This window comes from Podarcis raffonei, chromosome 7 (genome assembly GCF_027172205.1).
Source record: "Podarcis raffonei isolate rPodRaf1 chromosome 7, rPodRaf1.pri, whole genome shotgun sequence".
Lineage (NCBI taxonomy): Eukaryota > Metazoa > Chordata > Lepidosauria > Squamata > Lacertidae > Podarcis > Podarcis raffonei.
In genome coordinates this window covers 49658241-49673244 of record NC_070608.1, presented here as the reverse complement: position 1 = coordinate 49673244, position 15004 = coordinate 49658241, and the positions used below count along the sequence as shown (strand labels likewise).

The window sequence follows — 15004 nt, the reverse complement described above, 5'->3', positions numbered from 1 at the left end:
TTGTTAGAGTCAAAAGATCAGGTGCCATGACTTGAGGCCTTGGTGCTTGTAGGTTTGATAATAGTGTCATAGTACAATAAAGAAGATCAGGGCTTTAAACCAAACTTTCACTAACATATTTCATATTAAATATTCCTAATAAAGTATGTTACCTCCAGAGGAAATTCACCAGGCCAAAATTGGATAATTCAGACACATTCAAACTACAGTGAATGAAGCAGATATCCGAGTTTCTGTGAGAAGGAAAACTGGTGTAGCATCAGAATAGAATTCAAAAGTATTCATTTGTAGCCGATGTACTCCATTTGAGAGATAGCAAGAAGCCTAGGGTCAAATTTATTTATTTATTTATTTATTTGAATGTCTTGAATTCCTGTTTTGGCTTGTATTTGCTTTTATTCTGTTTTACTGGGTTTGTTGTATTTTTGTTTTTATTATATTGTTCATTGCTCTTATGCTGTACATTGATTAGATTTTTAAAAAATATTAAGTCCTTTATAAGTGCTTTTAAATAAATATATATTTCACGAAGGCTTTTTGTCGAGTTCCCAGCATAGCCCTTGATGCCAAGATGCCCTCCCACAAACACACCATTATACATTTTCAGCTCCTTTCTCTCAGCTAAGACTTAGGCTGTGTACACATTACTGTTTACCCTGGCTGCAGTGCACTCCCACTGCTGGATTTTGAATCCTTGTACACATTATGTTGCCCATGAATGCAGAGCTATCCTGTGATTTCTTGAGAAATACTGGTGTTTGGTGCATTTTCTCTCAAACCAGCTGCAATCTGAAAGGAAAACGTAAGCCACATTCAATTTGCAGTAGAAGCAGCAACATCATAACAGAGGTAGCAGTGAAGTTAATCTGCATTTGTCAGAGGCCAGTCAGAGAAGTCAGATTATCTTGTGTTTCAGGAGAACTCTGCTCTCTGCAGAGTACAGTCAGCAACCAGAAATGGTCTGAGGTGGTCTTCTCCAATCTGATGCCTTCTATAATCTCTGATTCAATAGGAATGCCAATTATGACCTATTGCCTCCACAGGAATCTTACTGGGAACCATTGGATCTTGTAGTTTTAATCCAAATTTTCAATAGCTTTGCTTGTAAGGTAGATAAGAAGTTTCTGTCTAGACAAGACAATCTCTCTTTGAATTTTTCCGTGTGGTATTCTAGCTATGTTGTAGCCATGAAGTCAGTAGTCTCATTAAACATTAACATTCATTGGGTTTATGTGGCCCCCTCCTATCCTCTCTTGTGATGTTGCCATAAGAAAATAGGTTTTGTTTCAATTTTTGATTAATCAGTTTATCATTATCATTATTGTTTTCCTAGGTCATAGTTACATATAAACCTAAACTTAGGTTAATATAAAGCTTGTGATCTGTTTGCAGCTGTGTCTAGAGTTGCGTCGGAAACAGAGTGTCAGTTTTATTATAGAACCCTCCTAATTGTTTTCAGGTGGCCAAATACATTACTGGCCCTTTACCAATGACTGGAGAATAGTTGGCTGGTGGTGGATACTGTGCTCACACTTCAAGTCTGACCACCTGTGATATGTGAACAGGCTTTTTGTTTCCACTCTATATTGCACACCAAGAACCTTCATGGATCTGAAGTTGCAATAGACTTCATTTGAAATCTGAATGACTTATCATTGCTATACTGTAGTTGTCTTACAACTTCAGTCATTGGAGAACATGATAAAATGAGATAAAACAGCAGAGCCTTGCACTGTGGCATTTAAAGACCTAACACACATACTGTTGCACACATACTGTTGCACAAGCTTTCCTGGGCCAAAACCCAATTAATAGATGCACAATGATATGTATTGTATTAATTGTGATTATACACCTTTGAGAAAATATCTAAATATGTGGATTACCTCCTCATTCCATAATTGATCAGTCAGGTGTTCTCAGATGTTCATAGGAATGGGTTTTACTTGTTATGGAAAGAGTCTGGGATTTTATTGGTGTATGTGACAGGGAAGCTTAAATCTTTTCAGCAATTCTTGGAAGTTGGAAAATGGGAACCACAGTAAAAATTCCTTTTATTTTTGTCATCCTTTCCACAGATCTCTTAAAGTTAAATTACTTTCTCTTTCAGTTTTTATATATGTGCTTGAGGATATTTTTCCTGTTGTCTTTTTTTTTTTTTTGCTTTGAATTTGAGTAATACTGAAGCAGTTAATTATGGTCCAGAGAACTGATTTCTTTTTAAAAACACTTAGCCATGGGAAACCTACTTCAAATATTGCATAACCTGTGCACTCTTGTACAAGTCAAGTAATGTGTGTCGCCGTGGTTAGAATCAATGAGGAAAGGACTCTAAAGCACCATGAACATTGTATTTGCATATCAAGATGCTCTGTGCATTTGGCATCATGCTTCTCCTGTTACACAGTTTGATTAATATTATAAATTGGCAGTATATCACAAGCAAATCGGCATATCATAAAGAACTTGATAACCCATTTTATGGTCAGGCTTTGTATATGGTAAAACTATCAGACAAGGTACAGTAACTGCACTGTTAGTGTAATTATTATTGCTTTTTGGCTTCATAGTTAGAATTTTACTCCAAATTCTGTCTTGGTGGTTTGAAAAACTGAGTACAGTTTGTATGACTGGTATTTAGCAAACTGTCATTTTAGAAGTGTATGTGGATAGCAAAGATTAAAAAGCCCTCTTTTCTAACAACATATATTTACTTAACTGTAGATGAAAGCAGTAGCAGTTACTTTTAGACCTTTCTTGAAGAAGCATTTTGAAATTTGAAAATTGCTCTCCCTTGGGAAAAAATCCCTTTCTTTTTCTTTAGAGTCTTCTCTTTTTAGATTGTTAAACCCTTTTTCAGATTGTTAAAGCTGTTCCTTTCAGCACAATTTTTTTACGACACCTGTTCTTTGGAGGTGCTTTATAGATAATAAATATTATTTAGAATGATTTAATTTAAAAAAAAATTAATTTCGTGACTGCTGTCACCATCTGCAGTGATCATGGAGCCCAAGAAAGTAAAATCTCTCACTGCCTCCATTTCTTCCCCTTCTATTTGCCAGGAGGTGATGGGACCAGTGGCCATGATCTTCGTTTTTTTGATGATGAGCTTCAGACCATATTTTGTGCTCTCCTCTTTCACCCTCATTAAAAGGTTCTTTAATTCCTCCTCACTTTCTGCCATCAAGGTTGTGTTATCTGCATATCTGAGGTTGTTGATATTTCTTCTGGCAATCTTAATTCCGGCAAGGAATTCATCCAGCCCAGCCTTTCGCATGATGAATTCTGCATATAAGTTAAATAAGCAGGGAGACAAAATACAGCCTTGTCGTACTCCTTTTCCAATTTTGAACCAATCAGTTGTTCCATATCCAGTTCTAACTGTAGCTTCTTGTCCCACATAGAGATTTCTCAGGAGACAGATGAGGTGATCAGACACTCCCATTTCTTTAAGAACTTGCCATAGTTTGCCGTGGTTGACACAGTCAAAGGCTTTTGCATAGTCAATGAAGCAGAAGTAGATGTCTTTCTGGAACTCTCTAGCTTTCTCCATAATCCAGCGCATGTTTGCAATTTGGTCTCTGGTTCCTCTGCCTCTTCCAAATCCAGCTTGCACTTCTGGGAGTTCTCGGTCCACATACTGCTTGAGCCTTCCTTGTAGAATTTTAAGCATAACCTTGCTAGCGTGTGAAATGAGTGCAATTGTGCGGTAGTTGGAGCACTCTTTGGCACTGCCCTTCTTTGGGATTGGGATGTAGACTGATCTTCTCCAATCTTCTGGCCACTGCTGAGTTTGCCAAACTTGCTGGCATATTGAGTGTAGCACCTTAACAGCATCATCTTTTAAAATTTTAAATAGTTCCGCTGGAATACCATCACTTCCACTGGCCTTGTTATTTGCAGTGCTTTCTAAGGCCCATTTGACTTCACTCTCCAGGATGTCTGGCTCAAGGTCAGCAACTACACTACCTGGGGTATACGAGACATCCATTTCTTTCTGGTATAATTCCTCTGTGTATTCTTGCCACCTCTTCTTGATGTCTTCTGCTTCTGTTAGGTCCTTTCCACTTTTGTCCTTTATTATGGAAATCTTTGTACGAAATGTTCCTTTCATATCTCCAATTTTCTTGAACAGATCTCTGGTTCTTCCCATTCTATTGCTTTCCTCTATTTCTTTGCATTGCTCATTTAAGAAGGTCTTCTTGTCTCTCCTTGCTATTCTTTGGAAATCTGCATTCAATTTCCTGTATCTATCACTATCTCCCTCGCATTTTGCTTGCCTTCTCTCCCCCGCTATTTGTAAGGCCTCATTGGACAGCCACTTTGCTTTCTTGCATTTCCTTTTCATTGGGATGGTTTTCGTTGCTGCCTCCTGTATAATGTTACGAGCCTCCATCCATAGTTCTTCAGGCACTCTGTCCACCAAATCTAAATCCTTAAACCTGTTCCTCACTTCCACTGTGTATTCATAAGGGATTTGACTTAGATTGTATCTTACCGGCCCAGTGGTTTTTCCTACTTTCTTCAGTTTAAGCTTGAATTTTGCTATAAGAAGCTGATGATCTGAGCCACAGTCAGCTCCAGGTCTTGTTTTTGCTGACTGTATAGAGCTTCTCCATCTTTGGCTGCAGAGAATATAATCAATCTGATTTCGATGCTGCCCATCTGGTGATGTCCATGTGTAGAGTCGTCTCTTGTGTTGTTGGAAAAGCGTGTTTGTGATGACCAGCTTGTTCTCTTGGCAGAACTCTATTAGCCTTTGCCCTGCTTCGTTTTGATCTCCAAGGCCAAACTTGCCAGTTGTTCCTTTTATCTCTTGACTCCCTACTTTAGCATTCCAATCCCCTATAATGAGAAGAACATCCTTCTTTGGTGTCACTTCTATAAGGTGTTGTAAGTCTTCATAGAATTGGTCAATTTCAGTTTCTTCAGCACCAGTAGTTGGTGCATAAACTTGGATTACTGTGATGTTAAAAGGTCTGCCTTGGATTCGTATCGAGATCATTCTATCATTTTTGAGATTGCATCCCAGTACAGCTTTCGCCACTCTTTTGTTGACTATGAGGGCCACTCCATTTCTTTTACGGGTTTCTTGCCCACAGTAGTAGATATGATGGTCATCCGAACTAAATTCACCCATTCCCGTCCATTTTAGTTCACTGATGCCCAGGATGTCAATATTAATTCTTGCCATCTCATTTTTGACCACCTCCAACTTACCCAGGTTCATGGTTCTTACATTCCAGGTTCCTATGCAATATTTTTCTTTACAGCATTGGACTTTCCTTTCGCTTCCAGGCATATCCGCAACTGAGCGTCCTTTCGGCTTTGGCCCAGCCGCTTCATCAGCTCTGTGTCTACTTGTACTTGCCCTCCGCTCTTCCCCAGTAGCATGTTGGACGCCTTCCGACCTGAGGGGCTCATCTTCCAGCGTCATAACTTTTATATGCCTGTTGTCTTCGTCCATGGAGTTTTCTTGGCAGGGATACTGGAGTAGCTTGCCGGTTCCTCCTCCAGGTGGATCACGTTTGGTCAAAACTCTCCACTATGACCTGTTCATCTTGGGTGCCCTGCTCGGCATAGTTCATAGCTTCTCTGAGTTCTTCAAGCCCCTTCGCCACGAAATTAAAAGACGCCTGCTTCTTGGGAGAAGGGCAATGACAGGCCTAGACAGCATCTTGAGAAGTAGAGACATCACCTTGCCAACAAAGCTTCGTATAGTTAAAGCTATGGTTTTCCCAGTAGTGATGTATGGAAGTGAGAGCTGGACCATAAAGAAGGCTGATCGCTGAAGAATTGATGCTTTTGAATTATGGTGCTGGAGGAGACTCTTGAGAGTCCCATGGACTGCAAGAAGATCAAACCTCTCCATTCTGAAGGAAATCAGCCCTGAGTGCTCACTGGAAGGACAGATTGTGAAGCTGAGGCTCCAGTACTTTGGCCACCTCATGAGAAGAGAAGACTCCCTGGAGAAGACCCTGATGTTGGGAAAGATGGAGGGCACAAGGAGAAGGGGGCGACAGAGGACGAGATGCTTGGATAGTGTTTTCGAGGTTACCAGCATGAGTTTGACCAAACTGCGGGAGGCAGTGGAGGACAGAGGTGCCTGGCGTTCTCTGGCCCATGGGGTCACGAAGAGTCGGACACGACTAAACGACTAAACAACAACAACAACAATTTTAAAATGGAGATATGGAAAATATGAATGGATTGGTATGTAGCATATGGAAAGACAGATTAGATGCTGCTGTTTCTGCCCAAGAAACACCATCTTTATTGTCTGTGGCTGCATGGTTGGGAGAAAATGGAGGCGCTTCCTATTGGCCACAAATGGTGGTTGTTGTTTTTTTAAAAAGTGTATTTCTGCTGAAACTTTCATCAGCATTTTATGCTCTTATCCATGCTGCTTTGGAATATTTGGCAAATATGAGAGTAGGAATATTCTGCTGCAGTACTTTTATCTTGTATGGTAGGACATTCCAGAAGGTGGCACTGGGAGACTATAGTTTAAACCCTTCCCACCAGCTTATGGGGTTCTGCAGGGTTCTGCCCTTTCCCTCATGACATTTAACATCTACAGTCATACCTCGGGTTGCGAGATTTCGGGTTGCACACCATTCTGAACCCGGAAGTACCAGAACGGATTACTTCTGGGTTTCGGCGCATGCGCAGAAGCGCTGAATCACGACCCGCGTGTGCGCAGATGCGGCGCTGCGGGTTGCGGACGTGCTTCCTGCACGGATCATGTTCGCAACCCGAGCATCCACTGTACATGAAACTTCTGGGTCATCTAGTGTTCTGGAATGCTATGTCACTAATATACGGATGACACCCAACTCTGTTTCTTTTTTCCAACTAATGCCAATAAATTTGTCCTAAATCAGTGTCTGGGTGCAGTGATGGATTGGAGGTAATAAACTAAGACGTTATTCAGAAAGGACAGAAGTACTAATGACTAGCTCTGTGGGTTCTCCCAAGTTCTAACCCTCTGGAGAAGATTTGGGGAGGGCGTGAGAAATACATGGGGAGAAAAGAGGGAGGGGGAAAGGAGAAATCTTGTGCAGCTGTAATAAGTTAATTGGATAACATCCTATATTATTAATTTAAAATACTAAGTAGAAAATAAATGGTTGGAGAAAGCATGAGCAAATGAAGCATTTTTATTTATTTTACTCTATTTTCAAATCCTCTTCTCAAACAAAATATGGCTAATGTTTAACATCCTGGAAGGCAAATATTTTTTCTTATTGGGTATGTCCATCCTCTGTTTCTTGACTACCCATCAACTACTGTATTGCCTCAGTGATTCTGCTTGTTAAAATGCAGAGAGCTCCTGAAAACTTATTTCATGTCTGAAACTCTTCTGTAGGTTGCCCATGTCATTGTTCTTCTGGTCCTTCACGTTAATGTAAAGGAAAGACCAATATTCAGTTTCTACCTTTTTAATAGGATCTACCTACATATAAACATTTTCATGATAGGATAAAATTGCCTTCTCTTTTTTGTATCACACTCACAATTGCTCTTGGCTTTTGAACTATCAATATGAAAAATGAATTATCTGGCAGGCAGCTTCCATCTAAACGGTGATGCTTTTGCATGACCCCAAACAACAAAACATCCTCATTGCAGCATAAACATAAATTTAAAATCTATACTTTACTAGTACAAACCTTTTATTTCCAGATTTTACTGTCTTATTTATAACTTTATGTGTGCTCCTTGCCTTGCTCATGGAGGCTCTTGTGAGTATTGTTATACTTTTGAATCTGTTCTGCTCTTAGATTCTTGTGAGGAATATGCTTTTTATTTTTTGTCTATTGGCTGTGATACATGGATTGATATTTAATAGTTTATTCCAGGGGTTCCCAAACTGTGATTCAATTCTTTCAGGTGGCATGTTCATTAAAATATAAATAAAAATCATTCAGCATCCAGCACATCTCATTACAATTGCCACAACTACCATGACCCTTAGCATTCTTCAGGTGGTCCATGGGGGGAAAGAAAGTTTGGAAACCCCTGATTAAGTCTATCAATACTGCTCTATGCTGTGTGTTATTAAATTGTCTACATTATACTTACAAGTTGTCTACAAGTTTTCTACTGCTGTAATAAGCATTTGAATAATTATGATTTCCTGATTTAATTTAATTATGTTCCTGATTTAATTGTAATGTTACCGCAATTGAAAGAAATCTTTAAATGATATGCAGTTGGTTTTATCTTTTTATCACAACTGCTGTTAACCTTCCACATAATAAAATATGTGGTTGACTGTGTGCATTTCGTGTTGTTTCCCTTGGGCACCAGTATACCTTGTTCTAGCCCAGATACTGATGTAGTACCTTGTTTTCTTCTTCTTCTTCTTTGGTGATCACTCATAGCCGAGTAAGATTGTAAGGAGATTCTGATGGGTGGCTATTAAGTAATACCAAATATTTCCTCTGCCACCACCCCCTCTACATTTTCTATATGAGTGTGAGCATTTTCTCCAAGGAGCTCACACTGTCTCTCGGCATCTCCATATAATCCCCATAAGAACCTTGTGTGGTAAGTTAGGATGAAAGGCAGCTACTGGCCCAAGGTCACCAAGTGAACTTTGTGATTGAATGGGGATTTGAACCCTGGTCTCCCAGTATTCATTCATTTATTTATAAGAATACCGTTAAGCCACCAATTTGTAAAAAATATCTAGTCTGTGTACACTAAAACAATTCAAGCATTGTTAAATGGTAAAATCTAAGACTATAGAGTCATAAAGTACTAAACAAATGACCAGCACTGACTCAAGTGAAGGTTGTAGTTCATCACCAAAATCTTGTGTGATTGACTAGCGCATGAGCCAGATTGTAACCTGTTGTGTCTGGCTTCATATGGTAAGATGCCATAGATTAAGTCATTCTGGGGGAACTGATCACACACAGATGGGAAGTTATTGATCAAAGCATTCAGGTTAATTTGTGGTCTTTGTTTCCTTGCATTGGTAGGTTGAGAGAATATTCTGCATTGTCTCAACACACCACACCATGCTTAGCATGCACAGGGCCTGACTAGGTATAATTAATTATTGTTGGGAAAACATGTCTGCATATTTTGCATGTGCTGCCCTGCTGGGCCTTTCATGGACCGGTGTTTCTTGCTCTATTAGAAACCTTCTCCTAATTATGAGTTCAAATAAGTAAATGTGCATTGTGTATTGAATATGTTCTCTCTTTGACCCATTTAAAAGATTCTGGGTCCCTTGCTTCCTGATACAGACCCACCTTGGAGATGCCAAATATCCTGAAATCTGATGGCATTTGATCCAGATCCCATAGTCTATGTTCTGGCATATGCAATTATTAAGTTTGCTGTCTTGGTCATATCCTTTTGTGTGTGTTGTGTTGTTGGGTGGGAGTAGTGTACGTGCTTAATCACTGCTGTTCTCTAAGCATTATGTCCAGAAATTCAGTTTGGCTATACAGCTATCTCCATTAGAATCTGAAGATCCCCTGGGGACAGGATATGGCACCACCCACTTGTGCGTCTGCTGGGAAGCAAGCTGTCTACAAGGCATTGATTCTTTAATCATTGTAGTAAAACCCAGTGAAGCAGGCCATCGAGATAGAAATGTGGCAGTGCCAGGATTTCCCAGAATGCCCATGGGATACTTTTTATTAGCAGAAAAAGTTTTCTTGCCAATTCATTTGTGTCTGCGGAGGCAACCAGCAAGAGTACTTAATAGTGCTTTTACCACATTGAGTTCTTCTGCTTCATCTATTCCTTTGAAATAGAAAGCATAATGCAAGTCTTGTTTGCTCTTCTTACCTCCAGCCATCTCACTGCTTTCCTTAATTTAGCATTTAATGTCTATGTTCAGAGTTGAATGCCAAACAATAGTCTGACCATACTGTGGTAACTGGTCATTTTATAATTAAAGCTGGAGGCAACAGGGTCATCAAGTCCAGTAACTTCCAAGAGATGTATGTCTTTGTGCATCTATCCCAGAGATCAGCAACCTTTTTCAGCCATGGGCCGGTCCACCGTCCCTCAGACCATGTGGTGGGCCGGACTATATTTTGGAAAAAGAAAAAAAAAAGAACGAATTCCTATAACCCAGAGATGCATTTTAAATAAAAGCACACATTCTACTCATGTAAAAACACCAGGCAGGCCCCACAAATAACCCAGAGATGCATTTTAAATAAAAGCACACATTCTACTCATGTAAAAACACGCTGATTCCCGGACCGTCCGTGGGCCGGATTGAGAAGGCGATTGGGCCGCATCCAGCCCCCAGGCCTTAGGTTGCCTACCCCTGATTTATCCCATGAAGCCTACTCTATATAATTCAAATTCTAAATTCACACATGTAAGTCATTCATTCTTCTCCTTTTTGCCATACAGTACATCAGTTTTTCTTTTCCATCTGAAAACTAAGGATCCAGAAGTCCATTGACCTTCTTTCCTGAGATTTTGATTTGTTGTCTTCTGTGAGTTTTTAAAACAAAATATTTTGTACTTCTGTGTAACACAATAGTTTTCCTGAATATGTTGATATGCACCTTTTGTTTCTTAGTGACCCTGTTTTGATTGAATCCTGTCAGCACTCAACCTCCTGAGTTTGCTGCTAGAGGGAACGTGGTATCTGCACCAAAATGTTGGTGGGGGAGGCGTTGTTTCCAAGAGAGGGATCTTATTATCCCAGGACCTCCATAGACACTGCTCAGGCTTGTGTCCCAGTGTTGGAATGAAACCACGACAGACGAGTAGCAGGTGTCATATGAGAGGCGTCTGCTGGGGCAAGCCCCGGGAACTCTCTTTTATTGAATATTACAAACATTGCCACAGGTGTGCTTGTGGCTGATTGGTTGATACAAACACAAAGCAACTTGTTGCTGATTGGTTAACATAAGTACAAGGCGGGAATTACATATAAACATTAATCTCCAATAGATTAAAGGCTGGGAAACGGAGCTAGAACTAGACAGGCATGAAACCTCCTAATTAAATTATAACTAAAGATTGATATAGCATGACTAAAACAATTACTAATGATTGATCATAACATGAAAGAATATAATAATCGAGTTCCGTAGATGTGGTCAGCTATGCATTGAGAACAGGTCATCATGAACTTAAGATGAACTGAGCAATGAGGGAATGTCTTGGTATTTGGAACAGGTTTGTACAGTGTGTGCAGAAGCAGAGAAAAGATTATAAGCGAGACTTCCCAGAATGCCAGAGAAAAGAAGCAATACTTCCCCCATAATGCCACAGTTATGTGCAGAAAGAGAACTTCCCTTTATCCCAGAGAAGTCACTTTGCTGCTGCAAAAGTAGTGATTTGACTTCATGCCTGGAGGCACACTCAATTGTCTCTCAGGACAGACGGATGCCAACAATTCTAGCAGTGCGTTTGGTTTCATGTGTCAAGGTTCTGACACATGAGTTTAGAATTTCCCCAAGCTTTTATTCTGTCAAATGCTGTTAATGTTTATCTTTAAGTGTTGAAAGTATGAATACTTTGTGAATATAGAATGCCAGTGTAGCAGCTCCTCAACAGTCTGATGAATGAATGACTATACTGAATAAAGACATAATTAGCAAGGGTGGGAGCTTTATGTTGACACTATTCTGCTTATATGTAGGCCCCACTTATTTTCTTCAAATGATCATCTATGCATGTAAATAATGGCACAGTAAAAATCACAGAATTTACAGAGGCAGTTGGCATCTATTCATATGATCATATCTGCAGTTTCTCCAGCTGCTACAATCATGATCATAATTGCTTTATCCCAGGTAAGGGGCTTTATCTCAGGCAAGAGTTCATAGGATTGCAAGCCACAATATGCAAGTATATATATACATCATTTCCCCTCTTACATTATGTAGAATAAAGTATGATATCCTATGTGAGTGCCTGTAAGAGTCTGTCTACTGTCGTTTGAAACATAGCTTCAGTGAAGAATATGGCACCGTCTGTTGAACTTCTGCTTCCTGTTTATAATGCTGACTAATATTTGAACTGAAAACGTTGGTTGTAATCTGTAGCAATGTCATGTACTTCCATGTTGACTTTACACTCTTTCCACACATTTCTGGAGTTTGTCTGCTTGGTTCGGCCTGAAGAAGAGAGGCAAATCTGCTATCATTGAAGGCATAGAGAATAATCTGTGAGGAAGCTAAACAACTATTGTCTCTCTACAACAAAAACAGAACAGTAACTGGATACCCCTGATTCTGCAAAGATGCAATTTAGCCCAGTGTTACTTTGTGACTAAGCGATATAATGACACTACACACCCAGCGACTATATCAGACTTCTTCAAGGGTTAGGTTTAAGAATACCATATTGGCTCTAACAGCAATGCTTCTTTATTCTAAAATTTCCTTGCCAGTCTTTGGCGGGTGGTAGCAAGATTCCAGGGGCTCCAGGAACTCACCCAGGGTCGTGTTTCCATTGTGAATTCAGGGCACAGCAGAGGCTGTAGCTTTTTAAAATATATGATTTATTGTACATCTCTATACACTTGGAATTACATGGAGAGGACTAGATTTCACAGAATTACATCTCCAGGGTGTCTCTTTTTGCTTCTCTCACAGCTTCAGCCAACTTGAGTCAAGAGCAGTCAGCCATGCTGCCCAGTCTCTGGGTTGCAGCCTCTACAGTCAGCAGCGCCTTCTGTTCTTTGCAAAAAAAACACACACACTTTTCCTGTTACCTCACTCCCAGCCCATCACCTTGGTAACCTGTCAATTCTCCTGTCTCTGTCCACTCCTCAGAGCTGGGGTGGGGAAGGACAGTTCTTTTGCATTGCCAATAGCCCTCAATGGCCCAGTATTGTTTCTTGATGGCTCTGCATTTAACTAGCCCAGCCAGGCTGGTTTGCATGAGCCCACCCAAGGATTCCTTGTCTGTCACAGGTCTACAGTTTGCATTTTCCCTTCCTATCCCAAATATTAGCTACATTCTGACATTCATTAATTTCCTGGGTTTAGGGGGGTCTCCCCACAAACCTATATCAGTATTTATTTTTGTTGTTATTGTTTAGTCGTTTAGTTGTGTCCGACTCTTTGTGACCCCATGGACCAGAGCACGCCAGGCACTTCTGTCTTCCACTCCCTTCCGCAGTTTAGTCAAACTCATGCTGGTAGTTTCGAGAACACTATCCAACCATCCCATCCTCTGTCGTTCCCTTCTCCTTGTGCCCTCCATCTTTCCCATTTATTTTTAGCATGGCTTATATTCCAGTGGCAGCAGTATGCCTGCCTGTACCCAGTCTGCCCACCAGACCAATCTACTCCTGCTTTTATTCCTGTACTGCACATGTACCTTCCTGCCATAGTTGCTATTGCCACCAGAGAGTGCCACCGCCACAAGAAAACAATGACTGTCAGCCACACAGTCCTGCATTTGCATGACCAAGCCACAGAGCATGGACCTTGAGTAAAGTTCTAAAGAGCTGTGCTATCCACCATATTTTGTTTCTGGCCTGTGCCTGCCTGCCTCCACCTACTCTGGTGGAGGTAGAAAGGCTTTGGGGGCCCTAAATGATTGAGACATAGGGCTGTGTGGTTTGCAGGAAAACCAATTTCGCAGTTCACATACTAATGGGTTCATGCTATGATGCCATCCAGTGATAAACATGCATTATATTACCCCTAGATTTTATTTCATTCATGTGCCTTACTTGGTTAGAAGTAGATACATGACAAGTTTGCTGTTTTTATGTTTTGAATTTTGAAAACAGTCCTCTGGAAATAATGAGAATGGTGCAAGTCCTGTCTGACATAATATTTTGTTAACAAAATGGGCAACTTGCTTAGGCCAACTTATGAGTTAGAGAGTGTAACTGGCTTGAAGGGTGGAATTGTCTATTGATGCAGAGGATGCAGCTTCTAATACTATTCTGGGCACGAAAAGCTCTCAAAAAAACAGGAAGTCCTGCAAAAGGTTTAGAGTGAATAGGATTTTTCCTCTTATTTAGCTCCTGTTCTGTTTGGATTTCTGAATCTAGTTGTTTTTTTAATCGTGTTTTTTACTACAAATTTTATCCGAGCTTCCTTCTCAAGAAAGAAAGAAAGAAGATACCTTAGATTCATATTAATTATTCTTTTTTGAATCAGTACATTATCATAAGGAATGGAAAAAAGGCAGGCTTAAAGATTTGTTATCATATATTATCTGCAGCAAGGAAAAAGAAATGTATGTGTAATCACACTTTTATGACATCTGAAGGCGGCCCTGTTTAGGGAGGCTTTTAATGTTTGATGTAGTACAGTATTTTAATATATATTTTTTGGAAGCCACCCAGAGGGGCTGGGGAAGCCCAGCCAGATGGGCAGGGTATAAATAAATTATTATTATTATTATTATTATTATTATTATTATTATTATTAACATATAGAAACAAATGTGTGGTTTGTCTATCATCAAAACAAATGTTTTATCCAATATTTAACTGAATTTGAAGAAGGCTTGATACCCATTTAGCCTAATTTATCCCATATGCATAATGTAGAATATGAATATATGTGTGTGTGTGTGTGCGTGTGTGTGTGTGTGTGTGTGTGTGTGTGTTTGACTTTGGTGGAGCAGGGTGCTACAACTGTGAAGATAACACTGATTGGAACATTGTTGGAAGTATTTCTTATTTGTGTTTTTTTTTTAACTTCATCCGCCTTTACAATATATTTTATATGCATAAGTATTTTAGCACTTCTTGCAGTTTTATCTGTGCCAATGTTTTTTGTCACATTAACTAGCTCTGATTTGTGTTTTGTGTCTTTTAGGGCATACAGGCCGGTTACTAAAATCCTTGTGCTTCATGAGTCTAACATTTCTGCTTCTGCACATCGTATTTCAAATCACAATAAACAGCCTTGAAGCTGGTAAAAGTATTAAACCTGATTATAACTGTGAGTATCCTTTTTATTTTTCTAATGTTCTTCACAGCTCTTTATGTAGGAAGGATATTGTGACTATCACCAATACTGGTTTTGTTGTCATGGTTTCT

The 15004-nt window shown here is 39.8% G+C and overlaps 1 protein-coding gene across 9 annotated transcripts in view; it reads left to right on the top strand.

Annotated features, from left to right (window-relative positions):
- PIEZO2 (piezo type mechanosensitive ion channel component 2) overlaps positions 1–15004 on the top strand; it is a 211157-nt gene that overhangs the window by 58601 nt on the left and 137552 nt on the right. For all 9 annotated transcript variants that reach the window (XR_008331507.1, XM_053396557.1, XM_053396555.1 and 6 more), the window contains exon 3: positions 14781–14906. Coding sequence is in view for 8 of the 9 variants with exons in the window: in XM_053396557.1 (XP_053252532.1) it covers positions 14781–14906 (126 nt within the window). In the remaining variant the exon portion in view is untranslated. The remainder of the gene's footprint in view (positions 1–14780; positions 14907–15004) is intronic.